The sequence below is a fragment of the Pteropus alecto genome, unplaced genomic scaffold (assembly GCF_000325575.1).
Source record: "Pteropus alecto unplaced genomic scaffold, ASM32557v1 scaffold75, whole genome shotgun sequence".
Classification (NCBI taxonomy): domain Eukaryota; kingdom Metazoa; phylum Chordata; class Mammalia; order Chiroptera; family Pteropodidae; genus Pteropus; species Pteropus alecto.
Window position 1 is genome coordinate 14,567,322 of NW_006440638.1, and position 27,520 is coordinate 14,594,841.

At 38.7% G+C, this 27,520-nt stretch overlaps 1 protein-coding gene across 14 annotated transcripts in view; it reads left to right on the forward strand.

Moving 5' to 3' along the window:
• Window positions 1–26,890, forward strand: part of MAGI1 (membrane associated guanylate kinase, WW and PDZ domain containing 1) — a 554,323-nt gene extending 527,433 nt beyond the window's left edge. For 3 of the 14 annotated variants that reach the window (XM_025050821.1, XM_015593784.2, XM_025050828.1), the window contains 9 exons: window positions 405–496; window positions 2,143–2,335; window positions 4,724–5,017; window positions 8,261–8,461; window positions 15,634–15,727; window positions 15,861–15,921; window positions 16,770–16,913; window positions 19,068–19,206; window positions 23,208–26,771. In XM_025050821.1, the coding sequence (XP_024906589.1) occupies window positions 405–496; window positions 2,143–2,335; window positions 4,724–5,017; window positions 8,261–8,461; window positions 15,634–15,727; window positions 15,861–15,921; window positions 16,770–16,913; window positions 19,068–19,206; window positions 23,208–23,962 (1,973 nt within the window). In that variant the 3' untranslated portion in view covers window positions 23,963–26,771. Of the gene's footprint in view, window positions 1–404; window positions 497–2,142; window positions 2,336–4,723; window positions 5,018–8,257; window positions 8,462–15,633; window positions 15,728–15,860; window positions 15,922–16,769; window positions 16,914–19,067; window positions 20,966–21,240; window positions 21,330–23,207 lie in introns of those variants that run through there. The other 11 variants (XM_025050818.1, XM_025050823.1, XM_025050820.1 and 8 more) reach the window with 7 other exon arrangements.
• Window positions 26,891–27,520: the final 630 nt, after the last annotated feature.

A 27,520-nucleotide genomic window follows, 5' to 3' on the forward strand; every position in this document is an offset into this window, starting at 1 on the left:
GCTTCAGAGGTCACTCTGACTTAACACGAGCTCTCTTTTTGGACACGGGCACCCACTGTATGGTGCGGTGCCTGGTGATTTTAATTCGCCTTGCAACAGTACCAAGGAGAGCAGTCAATGTGGATTTCTGGCTTAGTCAAGGATAATGACTTAGGCTTGATTTAGAATGATCAAACAGTGATTAGTCCTTTCAAAAAACTTAAGGCTCAGTGACTACTCCCACTGTTACTTTTGCCCAGTGTCCTGTTATTTCACCCGTCCAGACTATTTTTGTTTCCTTGTCTGTGTTGGAAAGCTGTCATCTGCTCAAGCTCCATCAATACCAGTCCCGTAACTGTGTAACCTGAGGGGTATGATTTATTTCATCAGAGAAGTAATCTCTCTTCCTTCTCTCTTCTCTGAAGTTCCAGATTACCAAGAACAGGACATCTTCCTCTGGAGGAAAGAGACTGGATTTGGATTTAGGATTCTCGGTGGAAATGAACCAGGAGAACCTGTGAGTCTTTGGTCTACCTCTCTCCCTCAGTGCTGTTTTCTAAGACTTTAAAGCAAATTGGCAGCAGTGACAAATCATCAAGATTTGAGCTCAACTGGGTGCAACACTGACTGTTTCATGTCAAGATAGTTGGGGTTATTCATTAGATTTCGTGGAGCTTTTCTTTCTTGAGGAAAAAGTGACTAGATCCTTTCTAAAAAATTCGCATTCATATTTGTGAAAAGTGGCAGCTACAGCATCTGCAGCCCCCCATCAAAGAAAAAAACCAAAAAGCATAAAAGGAATAGTTATCATCTAAGAAAACAGTGGCCTGATCCTTCTGGCCAATTCTGCTAAATCTGCCAGCAAGTAGTTGGCTTTATATATTGAGTAGCTAGTGTATTGAGAACACTTCTCAAGGCATCATGATAGATTAGAGAAAGTAGGGCCACCGTCCTTACAGAAGTAGAGAAAGAACCCTAAACGAGGGTCCAGAGACATTTAACTGCTCTGGGCCTCATCTCTAGAATAAACTTAGTATTGCATCACAGAATCTTTCTGAAAGGGAAAAAGAGAACTAAAGATAAGTATTATTAATTCCCTCATCATAATAAAAAATATAGCTGTTATTTATTGAGTTCTTACTATGTGCCAAATGCTGCACCAAAAGCTTTTAACATACATTCTTTCATTTATCCATGAAATCCATGAATTTATCTCCATTTTTCAAATCATAAAATAAAGACATAGAAAGGTTAATTAACTTACCCAAGATCACAGAGTTAATAAATGGAAGGACTGGAAAGGAGCTGATTCCAGTCCATATTTTTAACTACTCTTTTGTCAAAGTTCTTTTAAAACTATAAATGTCATGTAAAGGTAACTGTAGCATTATTATATAGTGAGAAGACAAAGAGAGCAAAAATGTTTTAACTAACGTTTAATGGATGGTAAATATAATAGCAATACCCTAAATATAAAGACTGCTCATATGCAGGTGCTAAAAGAATACAGATATGGAGATGCTGTCAGACCAGACTTGGCTTGATTCGTTCCTTCATTTAATAATATTTATTGTTCATTCACCAATGTTAGGCACAGTGCTGGACCTTTAAAGAAAAGTAGTATTGGTATTATAATTAGAGTTTTCTGAAAGGAGGGTTCTTTTTTTTTTTAATCAAGTCTATTGGGGTAACATTGGTTAACACAATTATATAATTTTCAGATGTACATTATCATTTGACATCTGTATATTCTATTGTGTGTTTACCACCCAAAGTCCAGTTTCCTTTAGCTACCATATATTTGATCCCCTTTACCCACTTCAAAGGGGTGGGGGGAGTTCGTAAGTAGATAGAAAAGGAGAAATGGTTTTGCAAATGAAAGGAATAAAGTGATTTATTTATGCAAAGGAGAAGAAAAATGAATCATCACCAGACTGCAGATAAGTGTAAAGGAAACAAACAAGAAAAAGTCTTTTCTCACTATTTAAGAATTATTATAGCACCTAGCACAATGCCTCGTACCCAGTGGGCACTCAGTAAATGTTTGTGGCATGGATGCAGACATGAATGAATGAATCGAAATATTCTTGGAGATGTGAAGGCCATCAGTATAATAGTAAAACAAAAGGTCAGTGTTTCATCCATCATCCAATTATTCAACAGATTTATATCGGTCACATTGTACCACTGGGTGCTGCTGATACAGATGGCCGCCTGAGGTCTGGGGATGAATTAATCTGTGTGGATGGGACACCAGTAATTGGAAAATCACACCAGCTTGTGGTCCAGCTTATGCAACAAGCTGCCAAGCAAGGCCACGTCAATCTTACAGTGCGACGTAAAGTCGTATTTGCAGGTAAGTTTCTTATTCGTTCCTTCTGACAGTGCACTGTCACTTTATGCACAGAAAAGGACCCCTTCCTGTGTCTGCCTCCTCAAGCATCTATTTTAGCAAATGTTTGCAAATGTGATTAAGCTCAGAATTTCCAGATGGTTTGTTCTCTCAAAACTTGCAAAACTACCGTCATTCCAAAGTACTTTAAAGTACCATTCATACATGTTCAGCAAAGACTTCTAGAAGGTTAGTTGAATATATATTACCTCCCCCACCCCTTGCCAACTAGAACTTAGTCATCTTCTTCATTTGATGATAACTTTCAACAAAAGAGGTTATTATGATGGTCAGGAGAATCGTAACTTCAAATTAAGAGAACAGAAGTTAGGTTTGTGCTTCAAAATAAGCTCATAAAAAAGTTACTCTATAGTCATATGTATTAAACTGGTGAGATTATATTATATTCATATATATATATAATATATATATATATTATATATATATATATATGCAATTTGTAGAACTGGCCAGTTCTACTTGATTCCTTCCTCCTACAAGCTTCGAAGTATTTGAGTCCTCAAAATACTATAATACCCTTTCAAAGCCCAACTCAAATATAACTTTTCTCTGTGAAACCTTCAGAAATTTCCTCCTCCTTCCAACTGCCTCCAGGTTTTAGCATTTCCTTCTTGCCATTCTTGTGCATCAGGATTTACTTCTGTATCAGAATCTGCCATTTAGAGACAGCTCATTGTGTGTCTGCCCTTTCCTTTCACTCACCAGCTTCCTGAAAGCACATATGTTGGTGGTTCATCTTTGTCTGCTGTCCCCACTCCTAAATATTCAAGACAGAACCTAGAATGCAGTAGAAGCAGATTGTGTTATATCAGTTGAATTACTGAAGAAGTAATTCAATATAATTAATCAATTATAATGAAGTAATCAATATAATTAATTACAGAATTAAGATATCAGATTCCAATGTGAGAGTTCTACCTACTGCTATAGAAAACAGTGTTACTTAATAAGGTCTCTAGAGCTCACTTATGGCCTCAGAATATTTCTTAACATAGTATTCCATGCAGCCAATAGCAGTCTGTTAGAAATGGCTTTTGAAATGCGATGAAAACATTTTACTTCACTGGCTTAAATAAAAATGTTTGTTTCGGAATTATTTTTGAATCTTAAATATTTTGGGTTTTTAGCTCTGAGTCAAAGGTACATTAAATCTATGAAGAGACGTTAGGTTAAGTGAAATAAGCCAGTCACAAAAGAATAAATGTTAAATGATTCCATTTTCATGAGGTACCTAGAGTAGTCAAATTTATAGAGACAAAGAGTAAAACGGTGGTTACCCGGGGCTGGGGGAGGAGGAAACGGTTAGTTAGCATTTACTAGGTACAGAGTTTCAGTTTTGGAAAATGGAAAATTTCTGGAGATGGATGATGGTGATGGTTGCACAACAGTGTGACTATACTTAATGCCACTGAACTATACACTTAAAATGGTTAAAATGATAAGTTTTATGTTCTCTGTATTTTACTACAATAAAAAAGAAATTTATGAAAGGAGAAGCTTTCAGGAATAAATACAGTCTTATCCAAAACCTGAATACACAGTTTGCTTTTGGCATGAAACATAAGTTGGTTCCTCCAACTATTGTGGCTATATAAGAGTGCTTTACCTCGTCACCTGACAAAGCAATAACACTGGAATTTAGTAAAACTGGAAATCTGAGGATTTTAGAACTGAACCCAGATGATTCCATGAAATAGTATCCAGTTGTGTGATCAGAGTAGATCATTGACATCTGGAAGCTAGGAAGAGAAACTGTCTACTTCTGACAAGCTTTGTCAGGAATCCCACAGTATGGCAACATTAATGGTACTGTCAGCTTTCGATCTTGTGACTAACAGAAAAATCAAAAGCAAAGACTGTTTGGAAAGCTGAGCAGAACTGTGACTTGAGGGTGATGACAATATGAATGTGCAGCCAGGGTCCTATCTCTGAGGTAAAGATGTGGTGATCATCATAGGTGTGGGCCACACCTCCATTTCGTATACGTTTGCCTTTGATTTGTGCACTGGGAGGATTGCAGAGTGGGCCAATCTTGCTGCAAACTTGAGTCAGAGTGTGGATGTTGATGTATAGTATGCTATGGACGATACACGATTTGGTGTCCATTTTGGTGTTTTTCTGTGGGATCGATGTCAGTAGAGACTGAATAGTAAACACTTTTCTCAAGAAGCTGTTTTAAATTCTTGTATCTCAGGTCTGTGAGGCTAGGTGCTCTCTTACTTCAATCTCTTGATTTCTTACATGTTGTGGAGTTGCGGGGAGAAGGAGGAAGGAGTGGCGGGGCATGTTTTTGGCCAAGTCAGGTAACTGAGAGGCGCATCTCTTGTACAGCCCCCAAAACAGAGAACGAGGTGCCCTCGCCAGCCTCCTCTCATCACAGTAGCACCCAGCCGGCCTCGCTGACCGAGGAGAAACGCACCCCGCAGGGCAGCCAGAACTCCTTGAACACGGTGAGCTCGGGCAGCGGCAGCACCAGCGGCATCGGCAGTGGCGGGGGTGGCGGCAGTGGCGTGGTGAGCACTGTGGTGCAGCCCTACGACGTGGAGATCCGGCGCGGGGAGAACGAGGGCTTTGGCTTCGTCATCGTGTCGTCGGTGAGCAGGCCCGAAGCAGGCACGACTTTCGGTGAGTGTTGACCATTCTTTTCCGCGGTGTTTCCAAGGATGCCAATGAAAGGCAGCCAAAATCTCATTAACAGAAATGCTTCCATGCTTTTCGCTTCAGGTAATTAAAGTCTTAATTGGGGATGCAGTTTATTTGGTAGATTTTCCCCTCCCGAAGGTTGAGGTTTTTTGTTTTTTTTTTTTTATCCGTTCAGCTTCCTTTCTGAATGCGTGTTCACACGCACACAACTTAAAGCATACGTGAAATTTGCCAGAAATTTGCAGAGCGACCCCTCGACAGTGTAGTATGAGGAAGTCTTGCTAGTGAAAGCCTTTTGCAAGGTCCTGAGTAAGATGTCGTTAATAGCGGTAGCATCAGAAGATGTAAGAGCTTTAAAAGGAGCATGTGATTGTAAAATGCTTAAGAAAAATAGAAGTGTAAGGAGTAAACATGTTACATGAAATGCCCTTTCTACCTTATCTGTGTCCTTTTGCTGCTCTATCCCTATCTGAAGTTTTTTAAGTTTAATTTTAAATGGTATTTTTACTGTTCCTTGGTTAAGAATCTGATTGAAATCTGAGCTAAAATTCATTTGTCTTCATTGCTCTTTAATTCTAGCAGGGGTAATTTTCCTATCTCATCCAGGTTTTGGGGATTTCAGCAGAGTATGGAGAAACATGGTCGTCACCCTATCAGAAAGTTAACTCTCTGCTGGGTGCACTGGCAGAGACAAATAGGAATCCAGGTGATTCCCAGAAATAGTAATTCGTGAATCTATTTCTGATCGAATGGATTATAAATATGTACTCCAAAAATGATCTACCTTCTTCATTAAATAAAAAGTTATTTGTTATTCCCCAAGCACATTTTGTTGATTAATATGGAATATGGTAGGAGGCAGAAAGGGTTATGCAGGCTTTGAAATTTACCTCAGCTCTATGTCCAGGTGACTCATCCACAAGGAATCAGATGACCGGTGGCCACGGGTCACTTGCTGACTAGGATCAGCTAGGCGTTCCATCCCTTTAGCTTTCTGCTCCCATAGAATTCCCTTGCTTCCATTTAGTCTTGTCCATTGCTTCCTGCTAAAGCCATTCTCTCTAAGGTTTGTCCATTAGGTCACAGCGGTCCCCAACCTTTGTGGCATCGAGGACCGGTACTCCTATGAGAAATGCCTGATGATCTGAGGTGGAGCTGAGGCAGTGATGCTAGCTCTGGGTAGCAGCTGCAAATAACAGATAAAGCTTCAGTCCCTCACCCACCGCTCACCTCCTTTGTGGCCCTGTTCCTAACAGGCCACAAACCGGTACCAGTCCATGGCCCGGGGGTTGGGGACTCCTGCATTAGGAGACTATAAATCAGCAGGTCTATGCATGTGTGGCTGCAGTAACAAACACCCATTACTAACAGTGCTTTTGTGAGCTGCTTTAATACAGTTATCACAGCATGTCATAGATGGGTGACATGACATCAAGTCAAGGTTTTTTGTTTTTAAAATTAATTTTAGAGTTTTTTATGCTTAATTTAAAAATAAAAAGAAAGGCAGAGAGGGGAAAAGAGATCCCAAGTTCTTTTCTTCAGATCTACATTTTGACTGTCCCCACGCACCCAGTGATATTCTCAGGATTCCAGAATTTCACTTTCTAGAATAAATAGCAGATATGTTAGGTGGGAGGCTGTGTGTTATTTAATTAATTTTGAATGTCTTCACTCAAAGCTTGGTCTCTAATTGTTTTTCTCTGGCTCTTATAATGAACAAATTAAACTTTCCCTAATACCTTGCATGAGATTTCTGTTGCAAGCTATGCAGAGCTTTCTTCATACCTGCTGTTTGATGCCTTTCTCATGAGAGTTGTCCTAAGAGTTGGGCTAAACTTAATCAAGACCTTGAATTTGAGTATGGAAGCTTCCCACCATATCTACCTGTTGAATTCCAAAAGACTTTAACTCCTTTTTAAAAAATTCCTCATCCATGACGTTACATCCAGTGATACAAACTCAGGCAAATGTGCTGAAGTGTAAAGGAATTATAATACATTTTCGCACATATGTTATCCTCAAGGTCCAAATTATGATGGAAGAGCCTACTCAGTTTCAATGTCTCCCATGTTAATTTTGTCACCCTTTCCAAAAGATGTCTCAATTGCGTAACTGTCTTCACAGTCCCCAGAAAGACAAATTCTAAAAGTAGCTGAATGTGCCTAAGAAACTTTGAAACTAAATATACAATTCTCTAAAAACTGTATGTTGGGCTTCAGAGCCAATTTTCCACCTCTCTCTAGAAGTTAGCAATGCTCTTGGTTGTGAGATGGAATCCCCCAAAGCGTACAATACACCTTCCTCTTCAAATGCACTCTTCCTGGCTTTTCATATTGTAGATGTGTATTAACTGATCAGGAAAAAGGAAATGATTAAAGGAAAAGGATTGAGGAATGATTTGAACCTAGCTTTGGATCACTGTCCTCAGCCCAAGTATGTACAAGATTTTCATATTCCTTTGAGGAGATTTTTGTGAGGACAGAGGAGGATTTCAGAGCTCATGAGCCATTTGGGCCCTACCCTGAAAGCACATGAGATAGGCTGACTGAGCAAGGGTCATAAAAGCAAAAATATGTGTCAAGATTGGGGGCTTTCTTCGCTCATCTCTTGTAATTATGCCCCTTTTCTAAAGAGTTCATCATTCTGAATAGAAGGCAGGAAGTCTAAGTGTTCGTCCATTAGGTGTCTTCAGATTGAATTTTCAGTGCTAGCAGACTCTCATGCCTCACCAGATGCCCAATGATTATTTTTCTAAATGGAGAAAGAACAAAACATTGGCAGAAGCTTAAACAACAGCTGGCAAAAGTAAAGTGACTTGAACACAGAATGCGTAAAAGCATTCATCCCAGCTCTGGGTTTCACATTTGCAGTCCCAAAATAAGCCAATGGCAAATTATTTTGGAGCGCTTGAGAATCTCTGAAGTTGCTAAGTATCCAAAGTTTTGTAATTGATTTAAGGAGGGGAGCTGGGGTTTTCCCCACATTTTGAATCAGGAAAAGACCGCCGCGACGAACTACCGTTTCAGGGCCGTAGCTTCTTACACAGATGCCCTGACCATTGCCAATGTTTTGACCATCGACGCAGAGCTCTCCTTTAATAACATTTGCTTAATGCTTTAATTAATTAACACTTAACCTTCTCTTCCCCTTTTCAACCCTTTTTCTCCTCCCTTCACTATATTCCCACGTAACTTTTAAAAAAATTAAAACTCAATATCAAAGCAGGCAATGCATGTGTGGCTATGCCTCACAAAATAGGTCGGATTATTGAGGGGAGCCCTGCTGACCGATGTGGCAAGCTGAAAGTAGGAGACCGGATCTTGGCAGTAAATGGATGTTCCATCACCAACAAGTCCCATTCAGACATTGTCAACCTAATCAAGGAAGCGGGAAACACAGTTACCCTCCGCATCATTCCCGGGGATGGTAAAGTATACCTGTTGTCTCTGTCTCTCTCCCTCTCTCCCCTTCCCCCTCCCCCTCCCTCTCCCTTCCCCTCTTTCTCTCTCCCCTCTCCTCCCTCGTATCTGTGTGTACATCTCTCTCTCTCTCTCTCTCTCTCTCTCTCTCTCTCTCTCTCTCTCTCACTTTCTTGATCTCTTTCTGGATCTCTTTATCATTAGCGTTCATGTAATTGCATAGTGTTGCTTTAGAGACAGCCTTATCTATCCCTAGGGGAACATATCCATCAAACAAATGTGAGCCATTGTTACTAAACCTTATCTCACTCTCTTTACTTAATCCCCTATCTCTTAATACCTGTCTTGTTGCAAATAGAAATATTTCAGAAAATCTTCAGATTTCCCCAATTTATTTTGGTTTTGGTGCCCTTGGCTTTCAAATAATAGAATAGTTTGAATATAGTGGTAAAGACCTGATGTCTTGTTTGGAAATCACTCAGGATTTTTTTTTTTTTTAAACAATCACTAAAATAATTCAACTGTATAATGTGGCAACATCACAAAATCTACAAAATAACAATTCATAGCCAGCACTAAGTTTTTTCACAATAAGATATCAGTTTTTTTATTTAATTGAGAGAGTCTTAGGTTTACGCCTCCATGATTTGTTCCTAATTTTTACATGTCAATGAAGAAAGAATTAAATCTATATTTTTTATTTAATTGTAGGTTATAGCTACAATAAACTAGGCCTACTCTTGTTTGGTTGGTTGGTTAAATTTAAATCTTTGGTTCTTTTACACCAGGGGTGATCCTGCCCCCCAGGAGACATTTGGCATTGTCTGGAATGGGTGCGAATGGCATATAGAGGGTAGACCTAGAGATGCTTCTTAACATCCTATAGCTCCCTATAATAAAAAGTTTTCCAGCAAAAAATATCAACACTCATTGTAATATTCATATTTAATAAAAATTAAGTTGATACACTGTCACCAAATATAGGTTCTTCAGAGAATTAAGTCCTGAATATTGATTTCATTCTGAGCAGATTTTGCCCATGGGAGGAAACTAATATTTGTTCCAAAATGTTTCAATGTTTTTTTTTTTTCATTCTTCCTACACATTATAAAATAAAATATATATTCAAGAGGAAATGTGGTTTTTGGAGCTAACATGATAAAATCGTATGCCATTGATATGTAAAATAAGAAAATTAGAGATTTTTATTTAAATGTTATTCACCAAATGAATATTTTTATATATAAATGGTTAGAAAGTGAGCCTCGTAGTTTAAAATTTGAGTAGTATAGACTGTGCCTTTCGGAAAAAGTGAATCCAAACCAAACAATAAATATTGAAAATTGTTGGTTCTAAGAACAGAGAATTTTCTCTGCACCAGAAATATCCCATACCAAATGTTGAGGAAAAAAATAGCTCCTTGAATGATGGTCTCCTTCAGCCTGCCTCAAATGCACGGTTAGTAATTTACCATCTGGTCTGGAGTCCATTCTGCCAGTTCACCACTCTGGAACGCTATTACAATTTAGGAAAGTGAGCACGAGATGATAGAACATAGGTTCCTAATGGAAAGGATGAAGAAAGCCAGAAAAAAATTAAATAAGAAATGATTGAGAGAGCCAAATATAGTATATAAATTTAGACACCTTTATCTACATGATTGAGAGAGCCAAATATAGTATATAAATTTAGACACCTTTATCTACATGGAGAGATTTCAAAAAAAAAAAACTAACCCAAAAGAACTAGACACAGTGACTTCCTGGACCTATATTGGTCGGTCTTCATGTGGAAATGAGAATGTCTAAAAAAGAAAAGAAGGAAAGAAAGCACTTTTTGAGAGAAAGGCTTAGGAGAAGAGTTTGAAATCAGGAAAGACAGAAATATGCTGAAGCTCCTCTGGTACTCTGCACATACTAAGTGTTGAGTTAGTTTTTTTAAAGCACAATGGAAAATATTTTTGGAAAACCTGAACACCAAGAAATATAATACAAGGTGAATTATCCAATAACAGCTGTCAATAAAAAGATTTTTTAAACTCAGATACTTCAAAAATATACAATTCAGGTAGACATATCCACTTGCTATCTGGGTTAGAAGAAAGTAAACGTTAAAGTTGATACAATAGAGTTAAGGATTGATGCACTTCTGAGGATGTGATTTCATTCCAAGATACTGCAGAAATTTATTGCCATGATAATAACATTCTTCATTGGTTACTTTGTAAGTTTTGGAGGCCAGGAGAAGGCAGTTCATTGAGTCTGACAGAGGGTGGATTTGTGATACTCATCTTTTAAATGAGGCCGAAAATTGCCATCTTAGAAATTAGAGTTGAAGCAGGGGAGCTAGATTTCTGGAGAGATTTTGGAGAGATGCTAGAGCAACCCCAAGAGGGTTTTGCATCACCTAGAAGACAGCGTGACTGTTACACTTTGATGAAGGGAATTCATGGTGGATCCATTGCCTCTCTGTGATAGGTTATAGGGTAAAAGAAGGTGCTCTCTTTGTTAGGGGCCTCTGGTCTCCTTCAGATCTTTCACTCTAATGTTTAATTCATCAGGTAGCCCAAAGACGGTTTGTTCTGTGATCCTCAGGAGAAGAGACTAAATTTAATCAGAATGGTCTCTAAGCTCTTAGAAACCCATTTTGTCCAGACTGTTGTTCTCAGAAATCCTAAGAGGCACTTCAAGAGGATGCATTCTTGTTCGGACAGTGCTTGGAACCCACTTCAAATCCACTTCTTTATCTTACTCATGCTGCCTAAATTTTTTTCTTGTCATCGTTCACCTCATTCTTTCCCCAACTTCACTTATCTAGGTCTATAGTTTTCCTCACTCTGCTTCTCCCGTTTCTCTCACCTCTCTCTCTCATTGCCAGCCCCTTCCAACAAAAGCTCTGTAACATGACTCTCCTTTATTTGGCCTTATTGTGTGTTCAGAAGGCCTGCCTTCACAGATCTTGGACAGGGATCGAGGAGAGGTAAAGTGGGGGCAGAACCTTTTCTCATATGAGATATGGGTAAGGGATAGGAAATACATAATGGCAGCAAGAAAGGTCCAGAGAATAGTTGAATATATTAAATCTGAACTTGAAATCTGACAAGTCAAATCACACATGCTTCCTATGGACATGTGTTATATAGAAATACCCTGTGAAGTCTGGGTGTGAAAGGAACAGGGCAGACCCTGACTGAGCCAGGCTAAAATGGACCATCAGAATGAATTAAATTCACAATAATGAAAATATTTATGAGCTTAAAAATATATTACTTAAATTATGGTCATAAATTTGTACTTCTGAACACTGATTCAAAATATTTGCTTAAAATAGGAGGTAAGGTTTGGCAGCACAGCTATTATTGCTATCTCTTTGGCAAAGGTATAGAATAGTATAAGTTTATCTTAATAGAAAGCTCTGTGGATATGTTGCTAGCATATACTTGGGCAAAAAGAATAGGGTTCCAACCGTACACGTTAAAAAAGTCTCCCGAAACTTTTCAAATATTTATGAGATTCAAATTTCAAACTCTTCCTTCAGTTATTTATTACATATGTGTTTATGCATTAAAATATTTATGAAAGGAATTATTATATCCTTCGTTGATTTGCTTGGCTTTGTAATGTGATTCTGTAAGAGAGGCTAAGGATATTACCATGGAAACAAGGTTAGAATTGTAATCTCTTGTCACGGAGATATGTTGAAACCCAGGATAGAAGCTCCTGTCAGAAGTTAGTGCCCTGATTTAGCACGGCGCCGTGACAGTACCTTGAGAGCTAGGATATGCTTTTCTTGATACACGATTGCTATGGAAAGTGTAGTAATATCCGTTTTCATTCCTCTGAGAGAGCTAAAATAGGTGTAAACATGGTTTAATAAAAGATGTAGGGTACTTTCTGGAATATATCATAAAAACAGCCAATCTGTCAATCTACCTTGGAGTTTTAAAAGTCAGATACATTGACACCTTTTCATAATACTGCTGCTGGAGCATACTCCTATATCAGGCCCTTCTTTTATAGTATTTTTTATTATAGGGGGCAAATTTTGCTTTGGGATAGAGCTATAAATTTATGATAATGGGCTTCATCTCTGTATTTTAAAAAGTTAGAATTTCAACATTTAAAGTCTTGGTTTAATTCTAAATGAAGACTTAAAATGCTGCCAGTGCCAATGCTGCCAGTGCCTCCACTTGCTTTCTGGGTGACCTTGGACACATTACCTGCCTTTTCTAAGTCTCAGCTGTAAAATGGGGGTACTGTCTACAGTTATTGAGTTGTAAGAATTAAATGAAATAATGCATGTGATAATGCACTTAGCACGGTTCTTGGCACATTGTAAATGATCAAAAATGGTGGTTATTCATAGATTAAGAAAAACAAAACTCAGGGAGCTCAAATAAGCATTTGCATATTAAATGTTAATTTGAAAATGCTTAAGGTTTAGCTTCGACCAAAACAGATTTGCATGTAAATAAGTGAAAAATAGCAAATGAAGCATCAGAGGGAAATGAATAAAATAGTTGTTTTTATGTGCATTGAGTAATTATCTGTTATATCTCAGCAATCACGAAAGCAGCAGAAACATAAAAATTGTTTGAGAATGGGATCTGATCTGCCTGGAAAACTCTGGCTACCAAAAACATGCAAGAACTCTAAAGGGGAACCTCTATACAATTCAGTAATTATAATCATTTTAATTACAAGGAAACATTCTTTTTTTGTACTCTGATTATGATTTCCCCATGGTCCGAACAATCTTGTGACTTCCCAGAGAGTCTCCATAAAATTAATTACAATGAGCAAGATCAAGTTTTTTTTAAGGACCAATACATTTGTTTATGAAACTTCTGGTGAATCATAATGAGAAGCTGTGCAGTCTTAGTCCTTTGTACTGACACAGTAGGTGTACTCCCTGAAATATCTTAGATTTATCACCTTGGTTGTACCAGTTAAGCTCAATCATCAAAATGCACTAATCATATGCTTTTAATATTTTGATAACAGTAATAAATACATGCTACCAAAAAGATATGCTAATCATTTTAGGGCAGTTTTTTTTTTTCTCTCTCTCTCAAATAACTTTGACACCAGTTCTCTTAGATATTTCTCTTATCCCACATGTGCAGTAGAGAAAACTGAGGCATAAAAAGTTTAAGTAACTTTGCTTAAGTCAGAGCCAGTAAATTGCAGAGCTCGGAATGCAAAGCCAGATAGTCTGACTATAGAATCTGACCTTGTAACCATACCCAGATAGTCTGACTATATAGAATCTGACCCTGTAACCATTATGATAAATGCCTCCCAACAAAGTTGAGAAGCATCAACTTCCCAACTCGGTCACAAGGCATATTGGCATGGTGGCATGGTTAAAGGTTTTGAGGAGTCCACAGGGAAAACAAAACACACACATGCAAAAACATTTCTCTCTGTTTCACCCATTATTTCTCACCCTTAATTGACCACAGGTTCTTTTTCCCTCAGAATCTCTAGAAACATTTGGTAAAACAGATGGTGAGAAAAACATTATGCTGATGCATGAACAGGGTTCACATTTCAGTTCACTTGATATAGTTACATTTTGTTGTTAATCTTGTACCTTAGTTATAAGAATCATGGGCTTTATGGCTGGACTATAAACTGTTAAAAACATATTCCAACTTTCTTGTTTTGCAGAAAATTTAAATAACTTACACATGTTCCACAGTAATAAATAAAAAGTAGAGGTAATAGCAAGATCCATAACTACCGATAAATGTGTACTGAGTGCTTACTGTATGTCAGGTACTGTACTACACATTTCATATACTTTTGTCTAAGAGAAGGAAGTAAATGTCATCATCTTCTATCAGATGAGAAAAATAAGGCACACAGCTAATGAGCAGGGAAACTCGGGTCTGAATCTCAAGCCCCTGCTTTTAACAACTGTGTATAATGAAAATAACAAACTGATAATACCCTTAGGAAAGGAAAATGGAAGGTAGACAGCATGTGATTGGGATCTGAGGGACGTCTCATCACCTAGAAGAACTGCTGTAGAGAGAGATGTAGTCCATGTACCCAGTTGGGGTACTAAACACAGTTTCCCATAGAAACATTGCCGTACATGATGCGTAGATAGATATTCAACAAACATTAAAGTGCCTCCTATGAATCATTGTACTCCTAGAAACTTCTAGAGTTCCTGGCATTTATAAGCTAATCTTAGCACTTAACCCCATATTTAGCATTTTTTTTGAATAGAAGATTTATGTTCCGAACAGTCAACCTAAAAAATATTTAAAGTGCAACTTGCTCATGGCTACTTACTGTCTGCCTTGAAAATAATGGAGAAATCATTCTTAAAAGAACTTATAACCATTACCATATGAACGATTTAATTTTAATATATGCATGTTGGTGTGTAGTCTATAGGCATGATCGTGAATGTTTTCAAAATCTGGATCTCCAAACTTCTAGAGATAAATGAAGTTGCTTATGAATGTGGCTAGTGGAGAAGAAAGTCAATTTACATAAGAATATAATCATATTCATTATGTTTGGGTGGCTTCATGATTTATACAATTTATATTTACAAGCTCAGACTCTGATGAATGCAGGTTTTAAAATTAATTTCTCATGAGTGATAGTAGATGAAATCTGTCAAGAACTCCACATTTTCAATTGTGCTTCATTAAAAGCAATGAGGAAGAAAGTAGTGTGTGTGTGTGACAAGATGTTAGCCCACTTCTAATTTTAATATTCACATTAGGCAATCAAGCAGACTCACTAAATATTGCTGATAAATTACAGGCAATGTTAGCAAAGACATGTATTATTAGCCTGTAAAATTCCGCGAACTAATTCTGATGTGGTACAGTGTTTTAATGGGACTGCCGTTTTTAAGTGGCGAGAGATGAGAGACACCGATCTTGGCTACAATTTTAGAGTAGAATTTTCTTGGGCAAACTCTATTTTATTTGTGGGGGTGTCAGTTGGGAGGAGGATAATAGTATACAGGGCTCACATCATAGGATATCTTAGAATGGTTCTCTAAGTTCTTGTTTAAAAATTCAAGTTAGAACTGCTTGAAATGGTGACAGAGAAGCTTGACTTGTCATTCAGATATGGGACTTCTACACACCTTCTAGTGTGACGTCTTTTCCAGGGTCCTCATTTCGTTATGCTCTGTCTCATCCTGCAGAGTCTTCAAATGCAACGTTGCTGACCAATGCAGAGAAGATTGCCACCATCACCACCACACACACCCCCTCTCAGCAAGGGGTCCAGGAGACCAGGTCAGACATGGCTTTGGTTTCTTTTGTTGGTTTAAAGGGAAAAAAGTAACTCTTGGCATGATGACATTCATCCTTGGTTCTTTCTCAGTTTCCCCACGGGTTGCCCTTACGTTTATTTCTCTCACTTTGGCAGGAATACCACCAAACCAAAGCCGGAATCTCAGTTTGAGTTCAAAGCACCCCAGGCAACACAGGTGAGGGCTGTTTCTCTTTCTTCTCTTTTTGCTTTGTATGCTTCCTTCCAACTTTCTGAGGCTGCTTTTATGAGGCATCTTTTACAAGGTACCCTCAGTTAAAATAAATAACCTTTTGTGAGAGGATATACTAAATACGTACTTACATTTGGTTGTCTAGGAAGTGACATTTTACTACCTTTGAAAAATATTCCTAGATATCCAAACAAAATAAAAGCCAAAATTGGCGATCAATGGAAGAACAAAACAGCTGATATCTGTTTGTGGTATTCATAATTATATTTATGCCAATAAAATGTCTTTTTCTTAAGGTGTTTCTCAGGCTTGTGAATTTCAGGTGGGACCCATAGAGCTAAATACTTGTCTCATACGATGGTAATGAGGGTGCACAAATAATAGCAGGTGAAGTAAATTTGGGAAACACTGGATGATATAGTTAAATAGGTTCCTTTTTTTATTGGTCTTCTCAGAGCCTTTTGTTATCCTAATGATGGATACTGCTGACATTTTTCAGGCATGGGGAAGGGAGGCTGAACATCCAATAACGTGCAGGATGGTATAATGTAACGAATTTTCCTTCCGTGAATGTGAATTGCAGCCTCACTGGTTACATTTTAATATATGCATTTGGTGCAGTCTATAGGCGCACTCATAAATGTTTTAAAATTCTGTATCTGCAAACTTCTAAGGTTAATGGATATTAATAAACAATCGAGGATCACCAAGAGGGGGATAGCGATTGTGCCTTTTTTGTCAAATCAGCATAATAGAAAGTGTAGAAGAGATGGAGAAAAATATGTGTGGATATAAGTTCTCCTAGAATGATTACATTTTATTTCTTGAAATAGGATCAAGATTTTTACACTGTGGAACTGGAAAGAGGAGCCAAGGGATTTGGCTTTAGTCTTCGAGGGGGCCGAGAGTATAACATGGACCTTTATGTTCTGCGCTTAGCAGAGGATGGTCCTGCAGAAAGGTGTGGAAAGATGAGGGTAAGTAGGAAAAGGAGTCTGGAGTAGATGTAAATATGTCCTCTGCAGTGACTTTTTACATTATATAGCTAGAACTTTCTTGATCATGAGAAACACATTTCCTATAGCTTTCACAACATTCTAAATGCATGACGCCCACCCTACGGTAAATTTCTCCCTGAAGCATAGTTAGTTGTAGCTGCTAAAGTTAGGTGATCCCTTCCAAATCATTGGAGTTGAATGAAGGATTAAAATTACTTACAAACTTATTAAAGTAAATATTTTCCAAATCCCATTTCCATAGTTGTTATACTTAATCTCACGAGGCAGACACATCACTTCACAGGAATTCCTGGGTGTACCAGGATGTTCAGAAAGCAGGAAAACCCTGTAGTTCTATAAGTTTTGGGTGGTGGGCTCCATTCTGTCTCTAGCTAGTCACCAACCATCTTACCCTGACCTCAGGAGCATGTTGACTCTGCCTCAGCAAAGGGTCACTTACTCCATGGCGTGAATATTCAGGGTTGCTCTGTGATAGTCAAAGCTGCAAGTTTTAAATACACAAATGCCAAGAGTCTACTCTGCTCTGTTTAGATATTTCATATCTGTTACTGTGTATGAATGTGTTGATCTCCTGGCGGGTTAGATAATTAAAAAAAGAAAAGTCATTTGCTCATTATAGATAGGTCACATAGATCAAGACATACATATAGGGAGCAATCTGCAAAGAATTAAAAGAAATCAAAAGTTAAGTCAGGAAAGGAAAAAAGCGAATGAAATTGGGCCAGAACAGAAAAAGGAAAAAAGCGACCAAGAGTAGGGAACTTAATATTTGTACTTAAGACACAATCCTTACTTTTAAGTTTCTTCAGATTGAATTTTTTAATGAGCTTTTTTAAAATTAGGAAAGTAGATATGTAGGTGGTTTTAAAAAAAAATTAAACAGTGAACAATGGTACATAATAAAAGGTAGTTTCCAGTGTCAAACTGTATACTAGTTTCTTATACATTCTTCCTTGATGCATTTCATGCACAATTTGTGCATATACAATGCAGTAGTTAGAGGAATGTATTCATTTTGTTTAAATTTCAAACAGATGGAATATGCTTTTCCATGTCTTTACTCACTTAAGAGTTTCTAATTGAATGAATTACCATTATCACGATATTTTTTATAATGCTGAATAGATCATAAGATGCATTTACATGTATTATCTGATTTGACCCCCTCAGCTTGGTAGGCATGGGGTATTATTACCTCCTTATACAGATAAGGGATCGATCGCCAAGAAGTTAAAAGAACTTGAGCAAGACCCCTTAACTAAGAAGTGATAGGACTCAAATTCAAGGCTTCAAAATCCAAAGCTAGTGCTTCTCTTCCACCTCCTGGAATATATTAGCTCCATGAGAGCAAGGATCTGGCCTGTCTTGTTCACTCCTTTATCTGCTGTGCCTAAAATAGCAGCTGACACATAGTAAGTGCTGCAGTCATGTATCAACCAGGATTGCGATCTCCTCTGAAGGCTCAGCTGGGAAAAGATTTGCTTCTAAGCTCATCCACAGGGTCACTGGCAGGATGCAGTACCTCTTGGGCTGCTAGCCCCAGCCCTCCATCATTTCCTTATCACGGACTAGGGCAGCTCACATCATGCATCAGAGTGAACAAGCGAGAGAACAAAAGAGGTCAAGGAAGACAGAAACCAAAATAATTTTGTAACCTTTTCTATGAATTGACCTCTCATCACATTTGCCATGTTCTCTTTGTTAGAAGCAAGCCACTAATTTCAACCCACATTCAAAGGGAAGGAGATTACACAGGATGAATACAAAGAGGTGGGGGTCATTGAGAGCCATCCTAGAAGGTGCTTACCACATCCTCCTTCCTTCAATTAATATTCCCCTTACTTCTTTATTATTTTTTTATTAGCACTGACACTATCTAACATACTTGTATTTTTCTAATTTTCTTGTTGTCTCTCTCCCATTAGAATGTCATCTAAATGAAGGCAGGAATTTTTGTTTTGTTCACCGCTGAATCCTAAGCAGTAGAAGATTTCCTGGCATTTATTCAATAAATATTTAGTAAATCAATCAATATAAGAATTTTAAATCATAAAGCACCTCAATAGCTGGTGAAACCCTTTTGTGATCTTTGTCCTTTCTTGCTTTGGGCAGATTGGTGATGAAATTTTAGAGATCAATGGTGAAACCACCAAAAACATGAAGCATTCTCGGGCTATAGAACTGATTAAGAATGGTGGCCGCAGAGTGCGTCTTTTTCTGAAGCGGGGAGACGGCTCGGTACCGGAATATGGTGGGTCAAACTATGAAAACATTCCTTCCTTCCCTGGCATGACTCCATGAATTTGTCTCCAGAACTGCAGCAGGAAAGTCTTTTTGTTTCCCCTATTCACCAGTGTCTTACCAGCCTTTCGCACCATGTGATTATTTGCCTCGCTTGTTCTGAAATCTCTACACATTTCATCCTTTTGCTTGCTTACGTGGACTGGGGCATGGCCTAAGACAAGATCTTTATAGCCCCCTTTCTGATAATCAGAGAGAACATTTTGTCTAGTCCGACCAAGAGCGAAGGAATGATTGTTTGAACTGTGCCAAACTGTTTCTCAGATCCAATTGTTAGCACAAAATGACTATACTCCTTTTAAGAAGCAGGAAAGCAGGTTTCCTGAGTGATATGTTGAGGCACAAATCTTTTTCTTTTTCTTTTTTGGTTACTTGATGTCTTAAGAGACGTGAAATTTTGAGATAATTTGGGGGCCTTGCTCACCACCTTTATGCTTTGTATACAACACTTCTACATCCCCCCCACCCACTGATCTCTACCCCAAATCAGACCACCTGAGCCCACTGCTATAAAACAAACAAAACTGTTGATATGTTAGCCATATGTTTTTAAATGATAAAGGATGAACTAGATTCCCAGTGCTCATCATGAGGGAAACACATTACTATACCTTTCCTGTGGGGAAAGCCAGGTTATACATAAAGTTCTTTTGTCATATCTGTAGACATGATTTGAGTAAACAAACAGCAATGATCTCTACATAGCTTAGTGTCCTGATGGCAAAATATTGTATATTATAATAATTATGTCCTGTTTATTTGAGATTCTTGTTTAAAATTTAAAAAAAGAAAAGCTATGCCCTAGATGTAGGGCTTTTCTTCCCAGCCAAAGGTCTACCAAAGTTTCTATAGAAACTGTGATTGAATCGTCCCCATATACGTCAGTCCCCTTTATTAGGGATTTTATCTGTCACCCTCTTTTCTGAAAGTCATTCCGCACAATTCCCAGTTGCATTTTGGACTTGATAAGATCTTTAATTCAGATGCAGCTCAAAGACAAGGGTAACTACTATGAAGGACAACCTTCCCAGGTGTTGGACATTAATACAGGTGCAAAACATAAGGGGCCCATGGAATGGGGAGGTGGGTATCAGATGAGGCCCCTTTAGACATGGCCAACCACAGGGGAGGTATTTTGACAACAGTAAGGTGTTACAGCTGTGCACTGTACTAAACCACTGATAGGTGTATGGATGCCACTGAAACTGTGTAACGTTGTCTCCCTTTTCTGTCTTCCCTATGCTTCTGTTGGATGTGATATTTCATTTGAGAGTCACCGTCAGTAACCTGTGTACCTTCTCAAAACCTCTGTCTCTTGCACTGAGGATGAAAATCCAACACTAACAAATGTTCTTTGGGCTAAAAATAAAGATCATTTACTCGGTTTTCCAAAAGGGGTTGAACATGCCAGGGTTGTGCTGCTGTAATGTCTCCATGTATCATTTGGACTAAATCTCTCTAATTCTATTGATTAGAGTCACAAATGGGTTATAATATGTTAAGTTCCAATATTTTTCTGACTTGATTGGAACCTGCTTCTCTGTGAGGCTATTTTTGTAATGAGTTTTTTGTACTTAATTTAACTGTCGCGGTCTTTGGGGGAGGGGGAGGGAGGGAACTTTGTTCTTTTGTTGTTTATTGTTAATGCTCTCCTATGCCAGCCTGTCATTGTTCCAGTTGTTTGAAGAAGAAAAAAAAAGAAAAAGAAAAAAGAAAAAAGGATGCATCCATTGTCTGGGTCCTCGAGTCACCTTATATGGCTGTCTAAATATTTCGCTGTTCTGATTGCGGTCTCTGCAGCCTTATTTGAGTGTTGCCTTAGACTGTCTGACTGGACAAATAAACTCTCTTTGCCCTATGTTAACAAATGCAGATTTTTTTTTCTTTCCTCTTTGTTATAGGGAATCTAAATGTTCAACTTTTTCTCTTTCTCTCTTTCTCTTTCTCTCTGACTGTTCTTGGTGCTGGGCCCTCCCTTCTACAGCGATGATACCTCCTAATATCGCTGCATGTATGAGAAATGAAAAGCTCGGGGAGGCTTGCTTCTACCTTATGGGCCATAATCAAACTACGGTTTGTAGCTCAATCAATACTAGGTGTTTCTGTGCTGTGGCCTAATTTCCTCATTGCTTCTGCTTAGCTCTATTTTGATATGTTTGGCAATTCATTCTGAGCACCCTGCGTTCTTTGAATTGTAAGTACACCGCTGACCCTGTTGAAGTCTTGCTCTCCCTTATCTTAAAAGTAGGTATAAGAAACCCCAAGGTTAGATTTACGATAGTGATCTAAGCACCTTCACTCACCCACATCTTAAAATAACTTTGTGTTAATTATTATAGCCTACCCAGCATTTAGAAAGAACAAACCTCACATCACAGAGCTCTCACCTAGGTAGATACGGTTTTGCTAGACAGGAAGATGAGATTTCCTGTTTGATCAGTTATCTCTTGACTAAGGGCAGCCCACGGGCCAAATCCTGTCCACAGCCTATTTTTTGTAAGTAAAGTTTTAGTAAGTAGTACATAGCCATGCCCATTTTTTAATGTGTGTCTAAGACTGCTTTTACACTACAGTGCCAGAGTTGAGTAGTTGTAACAAACTGTGTGGCCCGCAATGCCAAAAATATTTATTCTTTGGCTTTTTACAGAAAGAGTTTGCCAACCGCTCCTCAATGGCTATATTTCTGTTTTTGTTAACACCCACTCAAGGTTCTGGGAGATCATTCATGAAACAGTTGCTTGTTGCCTCATGAAAGATCCTTAAAGAACATCCACTTCATCTCTGTGGCTGTCTCCCTGGTTTTCCCTCCACACTGCAGCGCACCATTTCTTGTGCCTTGCCTAAAAGTATATAATGTGTATGACTTAGTGGGTTTAGTTGTAACGAAACACTCCTGCTTTAAAAAGAACTCTCATAAATTTGGGACACTACCTAAAACATCGTCAGTGTTATTTTCAATAGTTTAATAATACATAGGAGCCTTGTGGGTTACCCTGCTTTTAAATCTATAGATGTCTTGATGTGGTAAGAAGCAGTCCAGTGACTCCATGGCTCATAGATGTAATTATGGCTGCTTCGTACAGCATAAAGAAAAGTGCCTCTAAACTTAGAGACTTAATCTGAACTCCCGATGTCAACTGTGTACCTGACAACCTCCCTTCCACTCCCTTTTATCTGTCAGGAGACTCCACATTTTAAAAACAGTTTCTTAATTGTATACAAAAGTAGAGAAATAGTTGGATAACATGCACAAAGGCAAAGAGAATGTTTACTGGACCCTCACATTCATGTCACATTTGCAGTCACCAACATCTGGCCGTGTTGCCTCCATAATCTCCTTTGCCCACCACCCTGGATTATTTTTTTAATAGAAATATACTTTGCATACAGTAAAATGCATAAAGCCTAAGTATAGAGTGCAGTGAGGTTTTTTGTTTTTGTTTTAACCTCTGTGTGCACACATTTAATTACCACCCAGATCAAGACATAGACTATTTCCATTCCCCCAGGTCAATAGCGCAGATTATTTTTAAATTAAAACACAAGTATTCTTCAAAGGAAAGAATATTTTCTTTCACCAGTGCATGGGAGGGTGGGAAAGGGAGAAGGGTGGTGAGTGGGAAAAGAAGGGATAAAGTGGGGGAAGTTCTGATACTTCTAGACAGACTTGAGGTTGTGCCTTTATGGAGTAAAATTGTGACTGTTATAAATTCTTTAATGATCTATGCCTTGAGTATAGAGAACAGTGGGCTAGACCCTGAAAGCCACAAACACTATTGTTTAACCCTAACTAGCTGCAGTTATACTTATCCAAGACTCAGGTGGCTTCGATCTGACTGCTTTAACTGTGTGTATGTTGTGACTAATGAGATCTCACGTGTGGGAGTGGGGACAGGAGCCGAAGGTCCTTCCTCCTCGACTGACTGCCGCTCTCCTCTCCTTTCCTCGCAGACCCCGGCAGCGACCGGAACGGCCCCTGCGCCGGTGCACAAGGGGTTCCGGAAATGAGGTCCGGGCCCGCCGACCGCCGGCCGCACCCGTCCCTGGAGTCCAGTTACCCACCCGATTTTCACAAATCATCACCACATGGGGAAAAGCGGGCACACGTGAGAGATTCCAAAGGCAGCAGGGAGTACAGCAGACAACCCAACGAACATCACACATGGAACGGAACTTCTAGAAAACCGGACAGTGGGGCTTGCCGACCCAAGGACCGGGCACCAGAGGGACGAAGAGAAGCACAGCCTGAGCGGATGGTGACCAATGGCCCCAAGAGACGATCTCCCGAGAAGCGGAGGGAAGGCACCCGGAGCGCTGACAACACTTTGGAGAGGAGGGAGAAGCATGAGAAGAAAAGAGAGAGTTCTCCCGAGAGGAGGCGAGAGCGGTCGCCGACCCGCAGAAGGGACAGCTCGCCCAGCCGTCGGAGGAGGTCTCTCGAAAGACTCTTGGATCAGAGAAGATCTCCAGAGCGAAAGAGAGGGAGCTCGCCCGAAAGGAGAGCGAAATCGACCGACCGGAGGCGAGCAAGGTCCCCGGAGCGGAGGAGAGAGCGGTCACTTGAGAAAAGGAACAGAGAGGACAAAGTCAGCCACCGAGAAAGGGAAGAGACGAGTCTGAAGCAGGATGCCGGCAGAAGTTCCAGACATCCCCCAGAGCAGAGAAGGCGACCTTACAAAGAATGTAGCACCGACCTCAGTATCTGAGTTCTGAGTCGCATTCCAACCTTTACCGTGTCAAAGGTTCTAAGAGGAAGGTCACAAACCTGAAATAATTTAGTTTCTTACCTGATGAAGCATCTGACACCTGATGATCCTATAAATAGCAACAAACACTTTATGCATTCGAAATCTTAAAAGAAAAAATATATATGAAAAGTGTTGTGCCTGATGTATAATATTAAAGAAAGTATTTTTAAATGCATACTTTTTTGGAAATTATTTGCCAAATGCTGCCCCAAAGGGATATAAATTTTGTTTCTACATAAACTGTAGACTTGTCAAGAATTGTTCCCTTATTTTGGGCAATCTTTTTCTCTCCTGGTTAAATAGGGCTGTTGATTATTTTCTGTAAGTAAGGGAAATTATTGACTACATTTAATTAATTTGATATAGACTTATGTAATGATGTAGTGCTATACTGTAGTTAGGAGTTTTTCTTTAAAAAAAAAAGGCAAAAGTTATATTTGTAAAAGCTGAGGACTCTTTGGAGTGGGTTAGGATTGCTGATGATTTTAAAATCAAGCAAACTGTATGAAGAGACTACTATTGCAAATGAAGGATATTTATAGCTAACCTATACAGCACAAAGAAATGTTATGTTTTTGGGTCATAGTCTGTACTCTTCCTGGCCATACAAAGGCACAGAGAGGAGAAAGTTGGCCGCCGTTACCCAAATGCAGCCCGAGCACAGATGGTCAGGTTCACTAGCATTACTAACATCTAATAAGATCTCATTAAGGCAGTGCCATCACAGCTTTGCTCAACTACTAGAAGGAATGGACAGCAAATACCTTCTGTGTTGTGTTGTGTTGTGTTGTCTGATTTGAGACTGAGTAGTTGAGAGAATGGGGGATAATATGTCCAGTGTGAAGGAGTTACAGAAGTCCCCGATACAGAAAGTATGTTTCCCCTTTTTAGCATAAGCCAGTGGTTGCCCTTTGCCAAACTGGAGAGGAGGGAATGAGCCTCGGTGGAAGTTACCTCTCTGTTGATATTTAAATAAGTGAGAATTGGAGACGCTTAGTCTTAGAAATGCCGATTTCCCTCCCTTTAAAACCTTAACAATGGTCTCCAGTATGTGAAAGGGAAAAAAGGCCACAAGCCCAGGGGTTTCAGATCTGGTTGACAAACTCTGCCCTCATGACCCTGTCCTTTGAATTTTTGGACAGCAGAGCAAAACATAACGATTTTTCTTTTTTAAAAACCTATTATTTTGCGATCCCATGGAAGGTGTGGTTGGGTCGGCTGTAGCCCCATGATGTGATTGAAATGGATTACTGCCTAGCTGAGCCAAAATGTTTGCTCGTACCTGTTGGATCACTACAGCAAACCATTGCTTACAATGCATTGTATATTTCTGTAGTACTATTTTGCATTTTCCGTACAGTCATAAAACTTTGCAAGTCAATCACTGTTGTTCTCATGGTACTGCTTTAAAAAAAAAAGGAAAAAAACGGAGAAAACCAGCCAATCGTTGTGTACAGAGTTAAGAATTGTAATTAATAGAGCCTGTTTAAAAAAAAAAAGCAACTGTTGCCTTTTTTCTTGTATAAAAGAGAATTTATGACTAAAAATTTAGCTGTGAGGAATGTGATACGTGTTTATATTTCTGAATATGGAACAAATTGATTCATTGGGATATATTTTAATGTGAACTAAATCAGGTATGTAAAGCTGTTTTAAAATGGGAGACTATATAAGTAATTCTCTAAAGCTTTAGTTGGATTGAATATCATCATATCCTCCATGGTGAGCCTGCTTGTGAATTATTAAGCATTTGTTTGCATTCTCTTCTTCACTCACTTTTTGCAGTGTGCTATGGACTTAATGCTGTTTCTGTATTGATGAAAAGCAGTATGTGGGCCAATCTTTTTATAAAACACTATGCATATATAAATATTACATTGTTCATAGCTTTATTTGACTTATAGGTTTATACATGACATTAAACTGAGTATCTGTGGTTGTGTGGGCATTCACAAAACAAGTTCCTTTCCTAGAACAGACACAATGAACATTCTATAACTAAAAAAGAGGGAAAAGTCTGTGACTGCTATTTGTATCAAAGTTTTCCATACATAGCGTACTTTGAGCTGTAGTAGTAATGCTGAGGGAGAATACAACTGAATAATGATATTCTTTTTCACCCATCTCTTCAGAGCCAACTTGGGGATTTTATTCCTAAGATTCCACTGCTAGGAATTTTCTCACTATTTCTAGCAAAATCTGTGATATTAAATGCTCAGTGCTCTCAATTGTAGTCTACAGTTTTAAATAAATGAAATCAAGATGGATTTTTGGAGTACATCCTAAAGTTAATATATCGATGTCTTTCTTGTCAGAGATGACACATGACTTTTTTAAATCTATGTGCTACCCACCTGGGCTTGTCTCAGTCTGTGAAGACTTTTGGTGTGGCAATTTCGTCTGAATTCCACACGTCAGATTTGCTTTGGAAATATTGTACTGTACAGGGACTATGCATTAAGCAGAAAGATATAGTTTTCTCCGAACTACTGTAACCTTAAATTGGAGACTGATTCTTGTGAGCCTACTTCCCTAGTCCTCCGCTTCATGTAAATGTCTTGATGAGAGATGGCGAATGAGTATTTTGTATGATTAAATCAAACAATTTAGGAATTTCCCTCTCACCCATTACACAGTTGATGCTTGGAAGAATGTTGGGGGAGAACTCAACACCCTACTTGTATTTTTTAAGTTTCTTTTGTGAAAGATTTTTTAATGCATTTTTACTGTAAAAATACATGGAAATGTATGCATTCCATAACCACTATTGCTTCTGGATTGATATCTTTCTTGTCTGCGTGTTGTCTGAAATGTATCAAGGTCAAATAATCAACTGAGAGTGTCTGGCTCCAGCTCGATGAAATATACCATTCTGTTGAAAGAGAAGGAATTATGTCTTTGCATTAGTTTAGTGCCTTGCTACTCAAAGTGTGGTCTGTGGACCAGCTGCCTCATCAACACTGCAGATCCTATTAGAAACGCAGAATCTCAGGCCCCACCCTAGACCTACTGAGTCAGATTGTGCATTCAACAAGATACCCTGCTAATTCATATGCTCATGGAAGTTTGAGCAGTGTGGTAGAGCATGAAACCCTGGTAATAAAGCAAAAACTAACAAGCGAAGAGCTTTGTCACTTCCTAACTGGTCTTGGAAAGTATCTTAACCTCTTTTTAAGCCTGTTTCCTCATCTTTAAAAAGCCATGCCTCAGAGTTGGTAAGAATAACTGCGAATTGCTTAGCACACCTCTGACAATCAGAAAAATCCTCCGTAAAAGGTACCATTTTTTAAAGAAGATTTTCTGCATGGCAATCGGTATTCTATTATTTTCATTGTCCTGGTTCATTTTTCAATCAAAATAAATATTTTCTTACTCTATTAAAATGAGGAAGAAAGCCTCTATTTTAATTATAAAGTTACAATGTGGCTCACGCTACTTCACAAGTATCATTACGCTTACCAGTGTTTTAAAATATGAAACCAAAAGGCTGTGCTGTGAAAGTTAAGATAAAAATAG